Source organism: Macrotis lagotis, chromosome 1 (assembly GCF_037893015.1).
Source record: "Macrotis lagotis isolate mMagLag1 chromosome 1, bilby.v1.9.chrom.fasta, whole genome shotgun sequence".
Taxonomy (NCBI): domain Eukaryota; kingdom Metazoa; phylum Chordata; class Mammalia; order Peramelemorphia; family Peramelidae; genus Macrotis; species Macrotis lagotis.
The window spans coordinates 932,427,981-932,451,895 of record NC_133658.1 but is presented as its reverse complement, the minus strand read 5'-3'; the positions used below and the strand labels follow the sequence as shown (position 1 = coordinate 932,451,895).

The window sequence follows — 23,915 nt, the reverse complement described above, 5'->3', positions numbered from 1 at the left end:
TTCATGTTTTGCATAAATCTGATGGTCTGGGCTCTGCTTAGGTTCACTCTACCACGTGACAAATTAGTATGGAAGACTTTTTTGTGGGAAATGACTAAACTGAGTCTTGGAGAGGTAGGCAAGGCAAAAGGATCCACCAGGTTTCCCCACATTAGATATTTAGTGTCAATTCTACAATAAACAAAATGGTCAAAGAATATGAAACAAGAATTTTTCAAAACACATACAAGAAATAAATAACCATGGGAAAAATGCAGCAAATAGCTAATAGAGAAATGTCTATGAAGCCAATTCCGGGGTTCTACCATGATCCCACCTGCCAGAAGAGAAAAATGGAGAATGACCTATGTTGGAGCAAATTTATGTTCTACTAGGTCATTACTTGGCTCCATCATTCTAATGTCAGAAATCCTAGTCTTTCCTAGTTGAATCTGGCTTCAGACACTTTTAGCCATGTGACCCTGGCTAAGTCACTTCATCATTTGCCTGTGTTTCCTCAACTATTGATTCAGAGAAGGAATGATCAACTCTTCTAGTATCTGTGCCAAGAAAATCCCAAACGGGGTCATGAGGAGTCAGACCCAACAAGAGCAATACCACTCTTCCATTCTAGACAGCAATGAGCAGACTGGCCCCCAAAATAATGAGCTCTGCTCACCCTCTGGCCTAGTTCCAACACAGCTCCAAGACTTATTTCCAAAGAGATCAAGCAATGAGGAAAAAGTCTAATATGGACAAGAATATGTATGGGAGCTTTCTTCATGGTGACAAAGAACTGGAAACCAAGTGATTACCCCCAATTGGGGAAGGGCTGAACAGGCTATGGGGTGTGGATTGAAGAGAATCCATACAAACTTTTTACAACTCAAACACTTTAGCCTTTTTGATCCCATCTGGTCTAGTCAGCTCCTGTTTCTAGACAGTTAAAACATTATTGTAAATATGGTGAAACTTTAACTCCATAAAGATAATTTTGATCTAAGTGGCTAAACCAGTAAGGGGGCCTTCTGCCTTGGAAGGGATCTGAGAGTGTGACATCTCACAGGAGTGGAGAGGCTTCAGGAGAGAGGACCCAATCCAGTCTAATCCTATCTTATAGTTGAAGGAGTGCAAGGATTAATGACAGAAACAAGACTTTTTTTGCAGCCTACCTCCTCATCTTTAGAAGGTAGGGAGAGCTTCTCAGCTTCTTCTGGTCAGGCCTAGAAAATCCACTAGGTGAACCCTGGGCATACACACTCCAGTAGGAATTGCTGCCCATCTACTCCTTCAGGATGGAACTTTTGACCACAGAGTTGACCCAGGGTCAACCAACATAGGACTTGCTGCCAACTGGTTGACTAGAGTAAGGGGCTTGAAGTTTGGAAGCAGATCTCAGGTAGGTGGTTGGAGATGTGTGTTTCACACTGCTAGATATCCACCTCAGAGTCCTAGGGATAATCAAGAGATGGGGACAAAGAGGAAGGGTAAGAAAAATGAGGAGGGGGACAGACTGGAAAGAGAAAAAAAAACTTTTCAGAATGTGAAGACATGATCTTAAAAGTTCTCTTTTCCGGGGCAGCTAGGTGGCGTAGTAGATAAAGCACCAGCCTTGGAGTCAGGAGTACCTGGGTTCAAATCTGGTCTCAGACACTTAATAATTACCTAGCTGTGTGGCCTTGGGCAAGCCACTTAACCCCATTTGCCTTACAAAAACCTAAAAAAAAATAAGTTCTCTTTTCCTATGCTTGCTTCTTAAACGAATGCATCCTTTTTATCATTGGGAGGTAGGATTGACCAAGGCCAGGGCAAACAAGGGCTGGGGCACATGGGGCCCATGCCTTTCCAAATCCAACAGCATATGATGAGGGTTGAGAGAAGTGAACAGTCACCTGAACCTTCTCCTCACTGACAGGCAGGCCTGCACCCACTGGTCTTCACCTGCTATTTCTTGACCCTGTAGCTCACCCCAGGCACCTGGCAGATGAAATCCCTGGCTGTGCTGAGTGGTTCCATGCCCAGCTAAAGGCCTCTTGGTTTCTAGTCTTCTGGGATGCTTCAAGTTGCCCCTCCCTAGTTCCTGTTTTTAGAAAGTAAAGGTAGCAATGGGCCAGGTATGGTGGAAGGAGAAGAGACAGGAGAGAAAGTCCCAGAGATCTCTCTCCCAAAGCTGGGGGCAGGAAGAAAATTACAGGGGCATCTCCAAGACACTGCTTACCTGACAGGACTATCCTTGTAGACCGAATGTTGGCCTGCCTTCAGGGAACTGCCTCCACTGCTGGTGCCACTGCCTCCATTTGTCATCAATAGTGATGCAAGCACTGACTACCTGGAGACAATATCAATAGAAAATTCTAGAAATATTTCCTTATTGACTGATGCTAATATTTTCTGGTACATTCTGAGAAGAAGAGACTGATGGGGATGAGTTTGAAGGGGACAGATAAAAATCTCCAAATTCCTCCAAAAAGAAACCTGGAATAACACTGAATCTCCAGTGTTTCCAAGACCCTCTGCCTACTAGGGCCAGGCCAGCCATCCTTGAACCTGGGCTCAGCTGTGCTTCTGGCCTGTCCACAACAGCCTCTTTCCCTTCTTTTTGATCACTCTGTAGCCACAGATCCAAAGGAACCTGAAGGCAGCTTTCTGGGGGAAGCCTGTCCTACATTCACACCTTACCCCTTAGATGTCTTTATGGAGTCTGGTCTTTTGACACCCTCTTGTGATTGTTCTCAAGGTGCTTCATGAACACAGATTTTCCTTGAGGGAAAGGACCTACTTTTTTCCCCATGACTCCAATAGCATCCAGTTCTAGGATCTGTACTATTGGGTGAACATGTCAGTTGCAAGAGCTCCGTCCCTGTCCAAGGGCTTGGAAGCTCTTGTTTTGGTCCCACTAGAATTGTGGAGGTAAGTCAAAGCAGCAGGCTGGGCTCTATGCTCAGTGATGTGGTGGGTACCCATACAACCTTTTCAGGTTGTGAAGGGTTGTGTGAATAGCAGCTGGAAGACAAGATAGTACTGCTTTATTTCAGGCCTCAGGAACAACTCCACAGATTCCAATCTTCTTTTTTTACGGAAGAGTTTTCTTCATATACTTTTTGCTCCTCCTTTTCCAGTTGGTCAATATTGTTTTTGAAGGGGTTGTTGTCTTTTTCCATTTGCCTAATTGTGGTTTTTTTCATTTTAAAGAGTGATTTTAATGCTGATTTGTACACGTGTAAAGAGGAAAATTCCAAATGGGTCAAATTTCTGTGTCAAAAGGAATAAAGGCAGAAATGCTGGTGGTATTCAATTGAGTAACTTAGTAACAGCCATAATGCATTTACTGGGAATCTGAAAGATTGCATTACAACCTGATCATCAATTTGGAATAGATTATACACATTATCCTTGAAGGCAATAAGGAATATGAAAGCGATTGAGATCTAGGATTCAATGTAGTTTAGGAAGATTAATTCTACAAAAAAGATTATGAGTGGAGAGGCCAAAGAGCAGAAAAAGATTGTCTAATAGCATGGGTACAAGGTTATGTGATTCAAAAAATATTTAATAGAACTAAACAAGAAGAGACAAAATAACAGTCTATATACATAGCTAGTATATATTAATTATAATAATGTAACAAATGTATTCCAAAACAGTTTTCTTTATTATTCTTTATTATTAAAACACCACTTTCCAGACATAAAACATTCCCCATACTGCTATCTATTTAATTCTGTACCTGCAATTCAAAGCTGCTCTCCTTCAAATTCCTAGTTGAATTTTTGAATTTAAATGTTACAAGCCTTGTAGAGATTATTACAATTATTACATTTTAGAAGTTTCTCTTTGCCCTTTCTATTTCTAAATGAAAAAACAAAAAAGGACTTCAGTGGGGTTGAGTTGTCAAGCAATCAAAATTAATCCAGACTAAGCATGTCTCAAAATCATTGGCTACTTTTTTCATCTTGTGTCCATCCCTTTCACCTGAAGATAATTTCCTCAAGGTCAGGTCTTCTGAAGCCTTGTTGAGTTCTGTTCTTTAGTTTGAAAGTTTTCTGCATTGTTGGTAATATCTTTAAATTTTGACTTTGCTTATTTCATTATGCATCAGTCCACACTACCCAGGATTCTAAGAAGACCTCTCATCCTTTTCTGTAGTGAAATATTCCATTATATTCACACATTATTTAATTCATTCATTTTCCAGTTGTTTCAAGCTATATAAAATACCTCAGATTCTAGTTAAATTTAATTTTCAAGAAATATTTCCATTATTACCCATGAATTTAAAACATACTGCACCATAATTATTTTCAAAAATGTTAACAAGCTTTCTTCCCGCTCACCCATTTAAAATGCTACCATTATATCACACAACTCCTAATTTTTTCCAATAAATTTACCTTTCTAGATTTCACTGACTTCTTCTGATTCTATTCTAAATTTCCTACTCGGATCTGGCCTTTCCATCAAAAAATCTTCAAAATCTTCTACTGTATTAAATGTCCATTTTTCCCCATATATCATTATACCCAGTTTTGCAGGGTATTTTATTCTTGGCTTTAAGCCCATGTCTTTTGCCTTTCTAAATATTTCATTCCAAGATTTCCTCTCATTTATGGTGGAAGCTGCAAAGTCTTGCATGATCCTGACTCACTCCTTTATATTTGAACTGCTTGCTTTTGGATTCTTGTAATATTTTCTCTTTGACAAGGGGATCCATAAGTTTTGCTATGACATTCCTAGGTGTCTTTATATGGGGATTTATTAGAGGAGGTGACCTATGAATTCTTTCTATATCTATTCTACCTTCTGGTCCTAACAAACGTGGGCAGTTCTCATTTATGATTTCTTGAAATATAGTATCCAAGCTTTTGATTATAACAATATTTTCAGGGAGACCAATTATTTTTATATTATCTCTTCATGACCAATTCTCCAAGTCAGTGGTTTTAGATACCAGATATTTCACATTTTCTTCTTCAAGTTTTTCAGTCTTTTCACATTGTTCTACCATTTCTTGCTGTCTCCTGGAGTCATTGAATTCTATCTGATCTATTCTTCTTTTCATTGACTCAATTTCTTCATTGATGTCTACCACTTTCTCTTTTAAGTTGTTTATTGTACTTCCAATTATTTCTTCTAGATCTTTTATTTCATTCTTTATATCTTGCTTCATTTCTTCTAGGAATTCCTGAAGTCCTTGAGGAAAATCCATTTCTTCCTTTACTGTAGAATTGCTTCCTTCTTCTGGGATATCTTTAGGTTTGATACTGGTTGTTGTTTTCATCTTTGATGTATCTATTTCTCCAGATTTAATTTCTGAATTGAGGTTTTGTGTTAGGGTCCTATTATGTCCCCTAACATATTGCTTCTGGGTGGGTTGACTAGCCAAGAAGGGTCTTGCCTTTAATCCCTTGGGTTCTTGCACCGACTTCCACATTCTGTGATTATTGGAACTGTTTGGATCTTTGAGGTTTGTAAGTTAAATACTATTGGCCTTCTTCCAGGTCTCAGAGTTCCTGAACCTGGGTTGTCTTGGTATGATATCTGTGAGTACCTATCACCACAGTATTCTTCTGATGGGTTTTTATAATGGAAAAAATTACCTGGATGATTTATAGGGGGGGGAGGAGAAAAGGGTCAGTTCTCAGACAGAAGTCACTGAAATGCAATTTCTCACTGGATTTCAATGAAGGGAGAAGCCTTTAGGGATTGTTGGAGCAGTTATACAGGAGATAGTTGGTCTTTGAATCTCAAAAGTCCAGAGATGATCTTCAACTCTAGGAACTTCTTTGAAATGTTGGAGGGATTCTTGTCCAAATATGAGCTGCCTTAGATGACTTCTTCGGAACTATGAGACTCTTTTAACTACTCAAAAAGAGCAAGTTTGGTAGTTCCTCTTCTCTCTGGTATCAGAAGAATTCCTATTCCAAATTCAGTTTCCCAAAAAAAAGTCAGGTCCAGTGATTTTTCAGACCAGAGGAAATCACAAGATTCAACAGAGTTGGAATTTACCTTTCTTCCTTGGTAGGCAAGCCACCTCTCCAGCAAGGCTTTCCTTCACCCACATCCAATTGTGTTTTTAAGAGAATTATTTTCTTTTTGGACTTGTGCAATTGTTTTTTCAAAGGATTTGTTTTCTCGGTGTAAGATGATTTTTCTTACATTTCTTTACCCAGCTATTCCAGTAGATTTTAAAACTCTTTTATGGTCTCTTCTAAGAAGTCTTTCTGGATGGGTCCTCCGAAGCTCCATCATACATGGGGGGCTTGTTTTAGGAGCATAATTGTTGAAATAAACAGTTGTGCCTCCTTGGGAGCAGTGGATGAAGCAATGGGCTTGTAGTTAAGAACACCTGAGTTCCAACTCAAATACTGAGTGACCCTGAGGAAGTAACTTAAACACTATATATCTTAGTTTTCTCAGATGTAAAATGAAGATTATAAAGCACCAATCTCAGATATTTTATGAGATGTTACTGGTGAAAGTGCAGTGTCTGTCACATAGGAACTTAGAGAAATATTATTCCCTTCCATTTTCCTTTTCCCTGTGCTGTTTATTCCATTTGTATGCTATTGAGTTGAGTTTTTAGAAGAATATTTACAAAGGAGGTAGAAAAGGTGAAGATTCTCTGGTGAAGGAAAATTGAAAGAATAAAAGAAGTCCATAAAGATGCACCATTTAATGGTTAGGAGAAAGAATCTTAGATATTGAATTGAGAGTAGTGAAACCAGATATGTGAAAATTATTTTTATAGAATTTGAAAGGTTGGCATATTGAAGTGTTTGACAGCGTTTGGGCCCAATGATCAAAACAGCAAAAATAAAAAGGGACAGTTTATAAAGAGCCAAAGGCTATGAAATCAGTTTTAAAAAACTACAAAAATGATTCATTTCTGAAGGAGGATAGACTGCCTCAGGATGAATAGTTGATTACTCCTCAGTAGAAAACTTTACTCTAAGTTGAAATAATCACTTTTGTATTGTAGTACTGGATTTTCAGTTATTAATGGACTAAAGGCAGACTGAGGTCTGTTTGAATTCTAATATTCTATGACATCTTGGTGTATTTGGATCTCAAATTTCTCAAACAAAAGGATGGGATTGTTGAGGTCTTTAACTCTCACCTTAAGGAAAGACATACTCTTCTGTTTGAATCCTGCATAACATATCAGAGGCTTTAGAAATTTCTGGGTATTTCTTTTCCCAATACCTTTAACTTGGATTGTGCTCCTCTTCTTCATTTCAAAGGTACATATAATGAAAGAGGGACACAGAGCTTTTCCACCTCACTAGGCTGGAATACCCACCAGTGCACCATGATAGTTCATCAGTATTTACCTGGGAGCTGAACTGAGGCCCCAAATGAGTTCTGGAAAAGCAGAAAAAATGGAGATGGATCAACATTAGAAGAAAGGCAGAAGGGGAGAAATAAGAAATACAGTAGAATGATCTAAAGGAACAAAGTGGGTATATTAGATATTAAAGGAAAGTGTCAAATTGAATCACGTGAAAAGGTAAAATGAGGAAGAGAAGGGATATAGAGACCTGAAGACCTGAGAACTGAAGGACCAGCTAATCACATATCCAGTGACTTGCTAGTAGGAGGATTTTCTTTTCAAAGCTCACCACTAGAGAAGACAAATTTTTACACCCCAACAGTAGAATAAAGTTCATTGAACCCTCTTTCTTCCATTTACTCTTTCAATGTTACCTTTTCCAGGCACAAACTATGAACTGCTGTAGCCCATTTTTTTCTACCTACTTTAAGTTCAAATGTAGTAAGTTATACCAGCTCTTTTGCTAGGCCCTATTTTAGGGATGGATTTCATTCATTGATATTTTTATTTTTTGTTTATCTACTTGATTAGTCCACTGTTTTTCCAAGTATACATACAGAAAATTTCAACTTTCATTTATTAATCTTCATTTATTAATATTTTTCCAATAACACTCAGAGAAAATTTTTAATATTTATTTTTCTAAGATTTTTTGTTTTTGTTTTAGATTTTTCAAGGCAATGGGGTTAATGGCTTGCCCAAGGCCACACAGCTAGGTAATTATTAAGTAATTATTAAGTACCCAGGTACTCCTGACTCCAAGGTTGGCACTGTATCCACTGCGCCACCTAGCCACCCCTTAAAATTTTTAAGTTCATCATTTGCTCCCTCCCTGTCCCTGAACTCCACTTTATAATAACTCATATGCCCTACATGAATAACTAGGCTACTTTTTAACCATATATGTTGTCAAAGAAGAATCAGAATAAAAGGGAAAATAAAAGAAAATAAAACAAGTTTTAAATTTTGATAAAAATATGCTTTCATCTGTAGAGAGACTCCCTCTTTCTCTGGATATGGATGGTGTTTTCCATCACCAGGATTTTAGAATTGACACTGATCACTGCATTCTTGAGTCAAGTTAAATTTACCATAGTTTATCATCACACAACAGTTCTATTGTTGTGTACAAATGCTAACCTTGTTCTGTTCTCTTCATTCAGCATCAGGACTGCTCTCAATCATTCATACTATGTATTTTGTACGTTTTTCAGCCTCAAGAAGTCATTAAGGGTGTGGAGCCAAGATGGCAACAAGAGAAGAGCCTCTCTTAGGTGCTCTCTCTTTCTAATATTGCCAAACTTATAAAATAAGGACTCTAACTAAATTTTCGAGAGACAGAATCCACAAGGGGTCCAGTAAAGCAATTCTCCAGCTCAAGGTAACCTGGAAAATAGCAGAAAGGCTATGCACCATAGGGTTAGAGGGGCAGCCTCCAGAGTGAAGGAACTTCAGCCTCCTGGAGGGAGCCCCAGGGTACCTGGGAGTCATGGCTCAGGTGCAGTGGAGGCAGTTTCCTGATCTACACCCTAGGGAGCACCAGACACAACTAGGAAGATTGGGGGGGGGGCTCTGCCAGAGGGAGCCCATGAAGCCAGCCCTCAGGCACTCAGTGAGCAGCATGGTTAAGGCAGCCCAGATCCAGGAACCTTGGTAAGCAGGAGCCCCCAGGCAACTCAGCCTTGAGTACTCAGCCCAGGTAGGGGAATGGAGAGAGACTTCCTAGGTCTGGCCTCTGTACCTGGAACAGCTAATCACTCTGGGGCTCTGACCACATTCAGATCCTGATTACAGCCTAGGCCCCCAGCATTGAACAGCAATGCCCCCCCACCTCAAACCCATGGCATAGGGGTATGCTTTTGGTCATTCACAGACCAGGAGGGAAGATAGAGCTTCACACATGGAGATACTTGTGGTGGGGAGAGTGTCCCAATAATGCTCAAAAGCTTAGGAAGCAACCCAAAGCCAGGCACAGGCTGGGGAAATGAGTAAGCAGAGAAAAAAAGAGGAACAACATTGAAAAATACATTGTCTATGATCCCAAGAAGGATCAAAATACTCAATCTGAAGATGAGGGAGTACAAGCTCCTGTATCTAAAGACTGCAAGAAAAATGGAAATTGGGCTAAGGCTATGACAAAACTCAAAAAAGATTTTGAAAATCAAGTGAGGTAGATAGAAGAAAAATTGGGAAAAGAAATGAAAGAGATGCAGGAAAAACATGAAAATGAAGTCAGCAGGTTAGTCAAGGAGATCCAAAAACTGTTGAAGAAAATAACATGTTAAAAACCAGCATAGTTCAAATGGATAAAACAGTTCAAAAAGTTATTGAGGAGAAGAATGTTTTAGAAAGCAGAATTGGCCAGATGGAAAAAGAAATAAGAAAGCTCTCTGAGGAAAACAAATCCTTCAGATGTAGAATTCAACTGAGGGAAACTGCTGACTTTACAAGAAATCAAGACACAATACTTCAAAACCAAAAGAATGAAAAATTAGAAGAAAATGTGAAACATCTCATTGAAAAAACAACTGATCTGGAAAAGGAAATCAGGAAAGATAACTTAAAAATTATTGGGATACCTGAAAGTCATGATCAGGAAAAATGGCCTTGACCTCATTTTTAAAGAATTCCTATAGGCAAATTGCCTGGATCTTTCTAGAAGCAGAGGGCAAAATAGAAATTGAGAGAATCCACCAATCTCCCCAAGAAAGAGATCCAAATAAAAAACAACCCCCAGGAATATTATAGCCAAGTTCCACAACTCCCAAGTCAAAGAGAAAATTATTACAAGCAGTCAGAAGGACACAATTCAAATATCGTGGAGCTGCAGTCGGTATCACACAGGGCTTAGCAGAAACTACATTAAGGGCTCATAAGGCTTGGAATATAATATTCCAGAAGGCAAAAGAGCGCAGAATGTATCTGAGAATCAACTACCCAGCAAAATTGAATGTCCTCTTCCAGGGTAAAAAAATGGACTTTTTTTTTTTAGGTTTTTGCTAGACAATGGGGTTAAGTGACTTGCCCAAGGACACACAGCTAGATAATTATTCAGTGTCTGAGATCGGATTTGAACTCAGGTACTCCTGACTCCAAGACTGGTTCTCTATTTACTGCCCCACCACTGATCCAGCAGGTCTGGCTCTCAGGCCCTCAGACTCCCGGTTCCAATTCAGCTGTTGATCTGGCTGATCCTGGGCTGATCTTCCCTCGGAGCTCAGACTCACCTGCCGGTACTCAGCCAAGGCTGCTTCGGGAGACAAATCCTGAGCTAGATTTTCCTCTCCTGACTTTTCTTTCTGGGTTTCCTGGTTCGGATTTCTTTTAAGAGGTTTGCTTCATGTGATAGATGGGGAAGAGATCAGGAGACTTTAGAACTGTGCCTGTCTTCTCTCCGCCATCTTGGCCAGAAGATCAATGTACTTTCAATAATTATTTTTCCCTCTGGTTTGATGATATTAGGGCAATTTTCCATCACTAAATCCTGTAATATTAATCCAGGTGATTTTTCTCTTCAATGTTTTGAGGAAGTCCTATAATTCTCAGATTGTCCCTTCTTGATTGATTCTCCAGGTCAGTGGTTTTTGCTGATGAGGTATTTTACATTTTCTTCAATTTTGTTGATCTTTTGGTTTTGTTTAACAGAATCTTGTTGTCTTGTAAAGTCGTTAGTTTCCACAGATTCCATTCTTTTTTTAGAGAATTTTCTTTATTTACTTTTTACAACTTTTGCAACTGGTCAATTCTATTTTTGAAGTTTTCCATTTGCCCAAGTGTAGTTTTGAGAGAATTATTTTCTTTTTGAATTTTCCCAATTGGATCTGAGAAAATTATTCTTGTTTTGCATTTGTCCAATTGTATTTTCCAAGGATTTATTTTCTTGTTGCAAGATGTTAATTTTCTCTTAAGTTTCTTTTCCCAATTTTCTCAATTTATTTTTAAACTCCTTCCTGATTTCTTCAAGGAAGTCTTTCTGGGCTGGAATCCAGTTCATAGTCACCTCAGCAGTGCTAGATCTCTCTGGGTTATAATCTATTTCTTCTAAGAATCTCTCCATGGGTCCCCTTTTCTGTTGACCTTTCTTCAGCTTCCTAGGATCTTGTGTTGGGGGCAGGGCAGGTCTGGCTCTCAGAGGTTTGCTTTTGAAAATCTGAGTCTTTGTTCACTTGGCCTAGTAACTCCAAGTGGGCCAGCCAGTAGGGGGGACTGGTTGCTCTCTCTGGAGTGTTTGAGGCTCTCAACAGCAGGGTCTGAATTGACCTTGAACAATGGGCTGAGTTCATCTGGGAGCGAGTTCATCTCTCTTTCAATTGAGTCAACTCTATTGCACACACCTGAACCTGAGGGGGAACTTACTGTTTGTTCTGGGAAGAGGGTTGTGCTACAAGTTTAGAGCTCAGGTCCCTCACCCAGCTGGTTGTTTTCCTGGGATACTCAGCAACTGTCTGAGTTGGAACTTACCCTTCCATCAACTGGGACACACTAGAGTTTCTCTCCCCCTGGCCAAAGATTCTGAGGCTAAAGTTAGTCCTTGGACCATTCACCAAGCATCCGTGGCTAAGTCCAGCCCTCTGGCCCTCTGCTCTCCATTCCAGTTCACCCACGGCTCCCTGAGACCAACCTTGTTGGTAGCTGTTTTTCTCCTAGCTTCTCTTTCTAGTTACTGTCAATTGAATTTCTGCTAAGAGGTTTCTTTCAAGTTACTTTTTGAGGGGGACCAGGACAACTTAACACAGTGCCTGTCTTTTCCCCACCATCTTAGCCGGAAGTCCACAGAACTCTTTATAAAATTTAATTTTCTTGATTTCAAATGACATGCAAAGATGATTTTATCAAGGATTTTTTATAAGCTTTTGAGTTCCCTATTTCTCTTTCTCTTTCCCTTCTATATGATAGCAAATACACTGATATAGGTCAGTTTTGTTTAACACATTTCCATATTGGTCATGATGTGAAAGAAGAATCAGAAGAAAAGAGAAAAAAATGAGGATGACAAAAAAAAAAATAAAATCAATTTTACAAAGAGAAAAGAATATGCTTTGGCCTGCATTCAGACTCATAGCTTTTGCTCTGGATGTGGGTGGAATTTTCTATACTAAGTATTTTAGAATTGTCTTTCTTCACTGAATTACAGAGAAGAGTTAAGTCTGTAGTATTTCTTCTCAGCAGAAATTCATGGAAGTCTTTCCAGTATTTTCTGAAGTTCACCTGTTCATGATGAAAAAGACTTCTTGATGAAGGTGAAAGAAGAGACTATAAAAGCTAGATTGAAGCTAAATATTCAAGGAATGAAGATCATGGCAACTGGTCCCATCCCTTCCTGGTAAACAGAGGGAGAAGAAATGGAAGCAGTGAAAGGTTTTATATTCTTGTGCTCAAAGATCACTGAAGATGGTATCTTCATCCAGGAAAGGAAAAAGGTGCCTTTCTCCTTAGAAAAAAAAGCCATGGTTCATCTGAAGTAGTGGCCTAATGCCATGCCAACACAGGTTCAGATAGCCAAAACTATGGTTATTTCCCATAGCAATGGATGACTGTGATAGTAGCATTATCATGGAAACTTAGTTCCATAATTGATTCTTTTGAACTGTGGCTCTAGAGAAGACTTTTGAGAGTCCCTTAGACAGCAAAGACATCAAATCATTTAAAGAAATTAATGCAGACTATTCACTGTAAAGTGCATGACTCATTGGAAATTACTGATGTTCAGAAAGATTGAAAGTGGAAATAATATATGTACCCTCCCCCACACCAATCAATTAATACTGGTAGTTCTCTATCAATTTCAGGATCGAAGAGAAAATCCTCTGTTTAGCATTTAAGTACTTCATTACCTGTCATAGAAACAGTGAACACAAACTTACACAACCTTCAAGGGATAATGGAGATTGAAGGAGCTGAGGGGAAGTCAGACATGACTGAATGACAACAGGAACAACCAAATTTCTCCACTTATTCTACCATCACTTAGCAGTAGAATGTAGAGCATCATCAACTCCTACTTGAATTATTGCATACAGGAAGAGCCTAATGGGGGAGTGCAACCTGCCCCATATCTCCCACTAATCTAATGCATCCTCTACTTAGCTGCCAGGGGGATTTTTCTAAAGCATAGTAGGACCAGACTTGCTCAAGATGTAATTTAGGATTCACAGATTATGCCCCCCCACTCCATTCTATCAATTCCAGGGGTACTCAATCACCTGGGGAATCAAATATAAAGTCCTCTTTTTAGCATTTAAATCCCATTCATTGCCTGCATTTACAGTCTTCTGTCACCTAACATGCCACCTCATACTTTTCTCTTTAGTGACATTGGATGCTTTGTTATTCCTTTCCACAAGATTTTGCTTCTGAAGCCTTGAGGTCCTTTCTCAGCTGTCCCCCATGCCTGAAATGCTCTTCTTCCTCATCTCTTCTTTCAAGTTCCAGCTCAAAGTCCACTCTCTAGAGGTAGATTTTTCCAGTTCTCTTGAACCCTGCTGCCTTCCTTCTGCTGATCATTTCCACTCCATTCTTTCTCTAACTTGTATACAAGAGGTCTTTACTTATTGTCTCCCTCCTAAAAGTGAGTTACTGGAGAGCAGCCATTGGTTGCCTTTCTTTGTTTTCTCAGTTTCTATCATGTTTAAATGTACTTCATAAATGATGCCTAGCATTTCTGTCATTCACTTGGAAAGTGGGAGGGAGGAGGGAAGTATTTAGAAACTCCTTTTCCACTCCCTTGACCAGGATCCTGGGTAAAAATTGTGGATGTTATCTGTATGCTATGACAATTGGCCACTGACTGGTGAGCTTAAAAAGAAAATATAAAAAAACCTGCAAGCAAGGTAAAATTCAGTGCTACATGTCCTACCAGGCCCTGAAATGTTTCCATTGCCTTGAAGGAAGGAGACTGTATAGGTTTCCTTGTTACTCAACTGGAAGAGCTGCTTCTTTATATTTTGGGATTGGTCCAAGGCACATTCTAGTTAGATCATAAAGTACCAATTGGTGGCTCTGCCCCAGATCATGTAGGGTCCCCGACCACCCTTGGGTTAGTTGGTCAATATGAGGGCCAGCTGGAACAGGTCCTTAGTGGGATGGTTGCTCAGCACTTGTAACATTATCAGTCAAATGATGTTGACTATTCAGGGTCCTTTTTGGATATTTTATTTTATTTTTCCCATTACAAGCAATGTTGAGTTTTTCAACATTCATATTTGCAGGTTTATGACTTACACATTTTTCTACTACCTTCCCTTACCCACCCTATTTCTCCTCCTTGGATGGAAACAATCTGGTAAAAGTTGTACATGCACATTTGTGTCAAACACATTTATTATATTGTAGTCATTTTGTTTAGGAATAATTAGGATTAAAGGAAATAAAACCACAAGAAATGAAGGAAACTTGCAAGGAAGGTTTTAAAAGTAATCACAATATATATCCAGATTCTGTGTTTTTTTTTCCTTTGGATAAGAATGGCGTTGTGCCTAAGAGATCTCCCAATTATCCTTCTTCTCTGAACTACTTGGAAAGCTGTATCCATCACGTGGATCAGCTCATAAAGTTATTGTTAATGTGTAAAATGTTTTCTTCATTGTGCTCCTTTCAGTAAGCATCAGTTCATATAATTCTTCCAATGCTGCTCTAACATCCAGTCATTCCTGACTTCTGATGGAACAATAGTACTCCATAGTATTCCATAACAGACATACACCAGCTGCTTCCCAATTAATGGACATCCTCTGAATTTCCAATTCTTTACTGCTACAAAAAGAGCTTCTATAAATAGGTTTGAATTTTACACTAGATCTTACTTGAACTCCTGGGGCTTCTCCTTCCAAATCTGGAGCTCTTTTCAGTAAAGGACCCTTCTCATTGTCCTACAGACCTGACACCCCATATATCATAGGCACCAAACGGATGCTGTGAGTAGGGTATAAGACAGACAACTCACTCATTTCAGGAAAACCTATCAATCAATGAAGCAACAAGTATGTATTCTGTGGTGACTATGTGCCGGGATCTTGACTTGGAGCTGGGATTACAATATGAAGAGAAGAATTTTACCTTGTATTAAAGGAGCTTATGATATAATGAGAAAACAGGAAGGACTTATATGAATTTATGCAGCATAAATAAAAAGTAAATAAATACCAATTAATCCAAAACAATTGAATCCAAGGTAGTTTATAAAAGAGGACTGTCTAAGAAAGAGAAAGACTGTTAAAGGTTTCCCATAGAGGCAATTTCTAAATTTCATCTAAAAGAAGATTAATGTAGGTAATGTACCTATGAATGTACGTAATGTAGGTAATGAGACCATAGTAGGAAGTAAGGAGTCTTTCCCCAGTACAAAAGCATGAAGATGGAAGATAGTAGGTGAGGAACAGAGGGAGAAGAGATAAGTGAAATGCAGAGTGTTGGGGCAGAAGGAATGTCTGATGACACTGGCTACAGACATTGGAGTCAGGCAGGGAAGAGCTAATACTAGAAGTGAATAAAAGCCTGTACTACTAGTGGTCGCAAGTCCTTCTTTAGGTTCTCTGTCCTACATACTTAAGGCTGGGAAAAGTTGACATCTCCTACTACCACAGATACTGATTCATTTTTGATTTACTTTACAAGATCAGGAGAAGCTCAATCAGGTCCATTCCTAGAAATCTTCACTAAGGAATCTTACCCAGCAACTAAAAATTTACTCACAAATTCTGACCTCTATTCCAAGACTAGAGATGTGGCCTCTACCAGCAAGCACAGCAGGATTTGGAGGTTTGAGTGACCCTGTGAATCAACAAAAAGGGGCTGATGGTTGGGAAACACAATGCAATGAATGTAGTCACATCAACCACCCAGGTACCAGAGTGAATCACGTACACTTTGTAGAGTGTGAAGCCACAACTGATACAGTAAGCAATAACAAAGATGCTCACCAGAAGCAGGATGGTTTGAGTGGCCTTGACCTCTGGAAATGTTCTTGGAGTGAGGCAAGTGCTATGAATATGATGGACTCTCTGATGATGTCGATACAGTGAAAATACCATGTAACCACTGGTGAAGATCATGCATCCTACAAACAAGATGTCTCGAAGGGAAGGAAAGATGGTAAGTTCTTTAAGTGCCCGTTCATTGTAGCAATAAAGAAGATGCATTCCACCTCCATGGCTGCTATTGACGCTCTTGGTTTCTGTCATATATATTGGCACGCTCATTTCTATAATCATGTTGAATATCCAACAGAGCAGACATGATGGCCTGATGACCTTTTGAAGTCTGACTTTGAATTTCGCCAAGCTAGAGTGGCTGGGACTGATGGTGATGGCCTGAAAGACACTCAGGAGGCAGGTGGTACAGATGCAATGGCCCCGGCCAACACGATGAAGATAAAATACCATTTTACAACCTGCATTTCCTAGGAAGTATCCTTTCTGTAAATGGAAGAGTGCTAGTGGGCATCCTTGTGTGAAGAGCACTATGATATTAGTCAGCATAAGTTGAACCAAAATGGGTTCCATTGTCCTTGACCTGTGGCTGCTGAACAAAGTGAAACCAAAGCAGCAGAGAAAGCAAGAGTTTCCAAAGACCCCAACTCCTATTTGAGAAGAGAAGACAATGCCCACTATTATGTTATATAGGTACATGCTGCTGGCGTGTTAAGTAGGCATAGATGGTGATATCATGAAGGAAGACATAAAAGATCATTCAAAATATCTTTCATGGTGAGTGAAATGAAGCCCCATAGGTCACCTGTGAGGATAGTGATGGAAGGTAATGATGAATTGTTAGCTAATGACTGACTGCCTTCAGAATTTCCTGAGTCCAGATCACACAAGAGCATAAACAGAATTACACCCTTTCCCCCAACTGCCAAATCCAGTACACAGGCATATTTGTATCCATATATATTCTAGTGGGCTATCCAAATATCCCATTTGCTACACTGACTCCTAGTGAAAGGATGGATAACTGGGTTTCCCACAAAATCTAGGCTTTTTTGGATGATTCAGTATTTGTAAAGGAACCAATGACTTTTCATTAGTGAAACAAATTTGGAGGAAAATCTTTGAACTCCCAAAGGACTCATGTGGTTCTTGGATAATGAGCTAAATAATAGGACAAAAATTTGGGGGATGTAACTTCTTATGCAGACTCCCTAGATCCTTGGGAGAATTTTCCCTTTGATGAAAAGAGCCTTTCTCTTCTTCCAGCTGAGAGCTCTCCTCCCTTTAAAGAGCTCATTCCTTCAGGTATAAGGTATGACTACTGCAATTCTACTTGAAATCCCAAAGGCCTGCAGATTGGAAACTTAGATAATTAGAAAACATGGAAGTTGGACATGACTTTCTCATCCACGTGAATGAGTAAAAGGAGAATTTTTCAAAACTGCCACCAAATCGTAAGAAATGAGAGGCAAGAACTCCGCAATTGAACTGCACCATGTAAGAAGGACTCAGGGCAAGGATGATTAATATCTTGTCTCAGGATTTTATTGGTATGAGCATAATTTTTCAGTGGGAGTTGGATTCTAAAAACTAAAACTATTTTTCATAGATTTACATTTGCATGAACATATTTCTACTTTATTCAATATTTTTAATGGTGCTTTGGATGGCAAGGAAGGGACAAGTCAATGAGTCTGAGCAATCGTAGAGCAAAGGAACTACTGTTCTATGGCAGAGAAAGGAGTGCCAAGGAGGGTCCTTGGTTTATGGGAATCATGGAAGGGAGAATAGAATCTGAGGGAAATAAACACAAAAGCTCATTCTTTTTTGTTTTTTAGATTATTCTTTTTTCTTTTTTGCAAGGCAAATGGGGTTAAGTGGCTTGCCCAAAGCCACAAAGCTAGGTAATTATTAAATATCTGAGGCCAGATTTGAACTCAGTTATTTCTGACTCCAGGATCAGTGATCCATCCACTGTGCCACCCAGCCACCCCCCCAAAAGTTGATTCTTTCTCCACCTTCCATACCCTATGATTGTCTAACTGCAGAAACTACAACAGAACCTTTAATTTTGTTTCTCAAAGTATTCTAGTTCACTGAAATTGTCAGAAATGCCAAGAGACCAATAGTTAAATAGAATATTATCATGGTTATAAGAACACCTCTGTTTAAATTTAAGGAATATTGTTTACCTGAGGACTCATAGTAATTTTGGCTAAATTTCAAAGAAGACGTCTAAAACTCAAGAGAAGTTTGAGGAGATTAGGGGCCATTTTCCTGACTTCCTGTTTGCAAAATAAACTAATCAAGGAAATGAAGTAGTCAAATTGGGAATCTCATCCAACCTATGTATATAATTACTATATACATGCATGCACACACATGTAAATATATATCATAAATTCAATTCCATGAGGGTTTAGTTTTGAGTTATGGATGACTTTTAAGTATCTGAGGCCGGATTTGAACTCAAGTACTCCAAGGATGACTTTTAAATTGGACTTCCTGCTTTATTGTTCAAGGCTTGAGATTTGAAGCATTTATTATTGTGAGGATTTTTTGTTGTAAGAATCTTCATTCTGGTTGTCTAATAAGTCAATCGATGTTTTAATGTTTTATAATAACTCTAATATATTAATAACTTTGATTGACCTTATTGCTGTTTCTACTTTGTGTTGAGGGAATCAATTAAAGTATCTGATGGACAGTTTCAATTTGTCATTGTGGAGCAAAATTATGCAAATATGAAATGGTATATGAAAACTCTTATTATTTGTGAAGATTTATATCCATAATGAACTGCAGATATCTTGAAAAGAATACATGGCTAATGAAAACAGTCTTATAAATGTCATGAAGATCATCCAAGAAAATTAGGAAAGGTCTTCCTAGAGGCAGTGTCTAGTCTTAAGAAGTAAGCATGCACAATTCAAATGGCAGTGTGGCTCTGGAAATACTCCATCATGGTGGACACGCTTACCTTCACCAGTACTTCAGATGGGGAGTAGCTGCATTTAAATACATGGTGGAGGTTCTTCTAGAGCCAAATTGCAAAATCAGAGAGCAACCAAATGAATCTCCAAAGAGGACTGAGAAGTGAATTCATCAGAAGGGTTTCAAGAATGACAGACTCTGATAGTGACAAGTCAGGATTCTGTAAAATTCCTAACAGAATGAAACCCTGAAATAATTTATTTTGAATGAATGCAGAAGTAAGTATTATTCTTTGGACCTGAGGAAAAATTGGCAAGGGTTCTGATTGTGTTTGGGAAAAAAATTGATGAAGGGGGAACTTCCATCCCAGTTTCTATCTCAGGGATACAACAATTTATTCAGGCTAGAAGCAAGAGTGCTATTCTCTAAGGACAAAGACTTGATAGAATAACCCACCTAGCTATGGTCCATGGAGTTGATCTGGCATAAAAATTTCAAAAACCCCAAACTCATATTGACTTGACATAAAATTTTAGATTATGTAAAATCCTTGTTCATGTGAATAACATGCGAAGAAATGTGTCACAGGGCAAATACTCATTTTCAACTAATATCTTTTCTTGCTACTAGGAATCTAATGAACAAATGACCTTACAGGTGTTGCATCAAGGGAAGCTTGTTAAGGAAACATCAGAATCCAGGGCAAGACCAGCATGGAAGAGAATTCATCTGCTATCACTATGTTAAAGATGTCTTTAAATATACCAGTGCATCCTGAAAAAGAAAGGAACTTGAATGGTTTAAAAATTATGGTCTCCAAGATCAATTATGATCAAAGAAAGGGAATGATAAGTTACCCCAGTTGTCACAAACAACAGCATTGGACTCACCAGTTATTCATAATAGGTTTCTTCCCCCTCACAAGATTCATATAAACATGACCTCAGACCCTGAACCCATTGGTATGGGACCCCCTGTTGGTACAGATGAATGTCTGCTCGCATTGAGTGGCAAGGAAAAGTTGGCAAGAGTAACAGAGGTGCTGACTTCTTTAGTCAACTTGAAGAGAATTCAAACTTTGAGTTGCTTTAGGAATGTTTGAATTACAGTTTAATGAAGAAAGATGGAAGAAGAGATCAACTCTATCTCAGCAAGCTGAAGGAAGATTCTGAGAAACTGTTAGAGAAACCAGTAACCTCCATCATTTTGCTCTTTCAGTTTGCTGCATTAGAGACCTCTAGAAGTCTCCTCCATTGAGTGAACTAAAGAGTCTCTGGCAGAGACTCTCTTGCTATTCAAACTGTGTGAAGATAGTGGAATTTGTATTAGGTGCTTTGGTATCCCCCTTCCTCCCAATAGTTAAAAAAAGACCCAGTAGTAAGACTGAACTAGGTCATATCCCCTACACTATTAGCATTTGAGAGAACATAAATCTAAATCTTCACTCGTATCTTGTCTCAGTGAGAAGTATAGAGAGGTGACCACTGGTCCCACTTTCCTGCATCTTCTCCTGGGAAGAATTAAAATGTCCCTTGGAGAATGATGGGGGTCAAAAAGTCTAGAGATCCCTGCGAGTCAGTCACCCAATGACTCGCCCATGTTACAGGTTAGGGGACAGGTCTACCTCACACATGAGGCCCTCTCTTTTTAAAAGGCTTTGTTGAAAGTTGATTCTGAAGATTTAGAATGTAGACTGCTGTCCTAGAAAGTATAATGCCAATTACTCTTGGGTTGCACACATATATTACATAAGAAACATATGAATGGCTGTTCAAGGAATAAATTAGAGAACTGGGCATACCTGGATACAACAAATCACTTTGGAATGCCCAGAACATGTAGTTGGTGTCAAAAAGAAGAAGGACATTTGAAGGTTTGGAATTCCAAAATTCAACCTGAATCAATGGAAGATTTAACTTTGATTCTAATCATTGCATTCTGTTTAGGATTGAAGGACACTATAACCAATGCATTGGGACACGTGGCTTGTACAACTTGATCCTTCATGAAGCTTGTGGAAGAAATACTGAAGAGAAACATCAAGAGGTTGAAGAGAGACTCAATTTCTGAAAAAGATTCAGAGATCCTTGACTTTTCTTTGATACTAGAGAAGAGAATGGAAAGAGTTGCTAAGTCTGAAGTTTAGCCAGAGGACAAATAACTTCCCATTGCATGAGTGGGATGTAGAATGTGTAAAAGGAGAGATTCATAAGACAAAAATCACAATACCTGGTATTTCTGTCTTCAAAGAGACAATCTCAGTTAATCCTTGCTGCATTTCTCAGAAATTAATAAGGTTCTTACTCCATTATTCAGGAAATTATTGTTATTCTCTTTGCAATATGATAAAATAAAACATTATCTCTTTTGAGTTTATTCCATATACAATCTGGTCCCTTCCTACTTTCCAACATTTTAATGTATTTCTTCCCATTAAGTGTCATGAGATAGTGGCAAAAAGGCAGGAAGTTGCCTGAAGTCTTCCCTTTTGTTATTGAAATGAACTCTATAGTGACAGAACCCCCAAAAGGACAGGATGAAACAAATTTCCACAAGATAACTTGGCAGGATTCCCATGAAAGTCTGCCTCACTTGGGAAAAGGGGGAGCATGGCCCAGTGCAGGTGCTTTCCAGGTAAGGCTGCAGGAGGCCTCTCACCCCAGAACAAATCAGCAACTGAGGCCCAGGAGACTTGGCTCAGCAAAAAATGAAGTTACAGGACTGAATAGAATGTTAGACAAACTAGATGTGATAGACCTCTGGAGATCACTGAATGGGAATGGAACAAAATATGACTTCTCAGCAGTATATGGCACCCACACAACAAATATCCAAGTATTAATACACACAAAAACACAATCAAAGGCAGAAAGGCACAAATATTAAATGCATACTTTTTGGATCATGACAAAACAAAAATTATACTTCATAACGTTCCATGGAAAGAAGGATTCAAAAATGTGTAGAAACATGTTCATTTAATCCAAAAGAATGAGTCCTTGAAAGAGTAAAATCATAGAAACCATGGATCATTTAATCAAAGAGAATGACAATTATCAGACAACACACCAAAATTTATGTGATGCAGCCAAAACAGTGCTCATGGGGAAAATGTGAATCTCTAAATGCTTCATCCATAAAATAGAGAAAGAGTAGATCAAGGAATTGAGCACACCAAATGAGGGATTCATAAAACTGAAAACAAGAAAATCATTAATAGAATAAATAAAACTAAGAACTGCTTTATGGTTCATCTGATAAACAGAAAAGGAAAGCAAACCAAATTAACAGTATCAGAATCCAGGCTGAAATTGTCACTAATGTAGAGCAAATGGAAGCAATAACTGGGAGCTTAATATGCCCAACTGTATGTATATAAATCTCCTAATCTAGCTTAAATGGATTAATATTTGCAAAAATTTAAATTGCTCAGATTATCCATTGGGAAAATTGAATTCTTAAAATACCCCATTTTAGGGAAAAAATGAACTATAGAAAAAATATTAGAGGTCCAGACTTCTTTAATAAACTTCCAGAATGTTCAAACTTTAAATTACTTTGGATATTTCTGACTTAGCATTTCAAAAGGAAAAATGGATGAAGCCAACTGTACTTCAGAAAAAGGAAAATACATTGGGAAGACTTAAGGGGAACCAGCAGACCTCCCTCTGTTCCCTCTTCATATTTTTCTAAGATGGAGTTCTAGGAGTTTAATCTGAACTCTACGAAAAAATCCCCAAGGCCAGAAAGATTAAAAATGAATTCGACTAAACACTGAAAAAACATTTAACTTTAGGACTATATCAACTATTAGGTTAAATGGGTTAAGGAAGAGAGCTACCAGTTTTTTTTCATGACACCAACATGGTGCTGATGTCTAAACAAGGAAGAGTTGCGACAGAAATAAAATTACAGATAAATTTCCCAAAAGAACATTGATGCAAAATTTTTAATAAAACTTTAGCAAAAAAGATGATAGCAATATATCACCAGGATCATATACCAGGAGCTGGTGGCATTTCTATGGGAAGTGGTTCAATAGTACACAAGCCATTGGGTCTCAGACAGCCCAAGTTATTTTTTCCTATTTCTTATCCTGGACTCCCATTCTCCATGAACACATCCATGTTGTACCTCACCCTGCAGTGTCACACCAAGACTTCTGCCTCTTTAAAGGAAATATTAAGAGCAAATAGACAGAAAACTCTGTTAATTATGGTCTACAATGTGAAAACCCCATTCTGTGATAACTCTTACCCTCCAGCTTCCAAATTTCTTTTTAGCTCTAAATATACTTTTCAGATGAGTCACGTAGAATCAGAAAGAAATATATTTTCTTTTAAAAACTGTTCTCCTTGGGCCCATGGCCATGGTTGGGAAGATAAAAAGAAGGAGCAGACTGAAAAATTAGGCTCACCCTGGTACACTGCAGGAACCAAATTGTCTATTGGAAAGAACACACTTTTGTTGGAGAGTCATTTGGAACTCTTTGTGACCTCATTTGAGGTTTTCTTGACAAAGATGCTAGAGAGGGTTTCCTTATTCTCCAGCTCACTTTTCAGATGAGGAACTGAGGTAAACTAGCCCAAGGTAAGAAAAATAAATAATTGTCTGAGACTGGATCTGAACTCATCAAAGCAAGTCTTTCTGATTCCAAAGATGGTTCTCTAAACAATGAGCTACTTAGGAAGCCAACCTGTAGTAAAATCCAAAGATATTTTCATAGATAATTCAGAAAAATACCC

The 23,915-nt window shown here is 38.6% G+C and overlaps 1 protein-coding gene and 1 long non-coding RNA gene across 3 annotated transcripts; both read right to left on the bottom strand.

Annotated features, from left to right (window-relative positions):
• Positions 1 to 1,876: 1,876 nt before the first annotated feature.
• On the bottom strand, positions 1,877 to 23,589 carry LOC141510198 (uncharacterized). Of its 2 annotated transcripts, none has more exons than XR_012474792.1 (3): positions 23,428 to 23,589; positions 2,198 to 2,308; positions 1,877 to 2,059 (listed from the first exon to the last, which is right to left on the bottom strand). It is a non-coding gene; the product is annotated as an uncharacterized LOC141510198 (long non-coding RNA). The 2 variants fall into 2 exon arrangements; XR_012474793.1 differs by lacking the exon at positions 23,428 to 23,589 and adding an exon at positions 7,311 to 7,342.
• Positions 16,039 to 16,935, bottom strand: LOC141510179 (vomeronasal type-1 receptor 1-like). Its single transcript, XM_074220217.1, has one exon. It carries the CDS (start codon positions 16,933 to 16,935, stop codon positions 16,039 to 16,041), a length of 897 nt encoding a protein of 298 aa, XP_074076318.1.
• Positions 23,590 to 23,915: the final 326 nt, after the last annotated feature.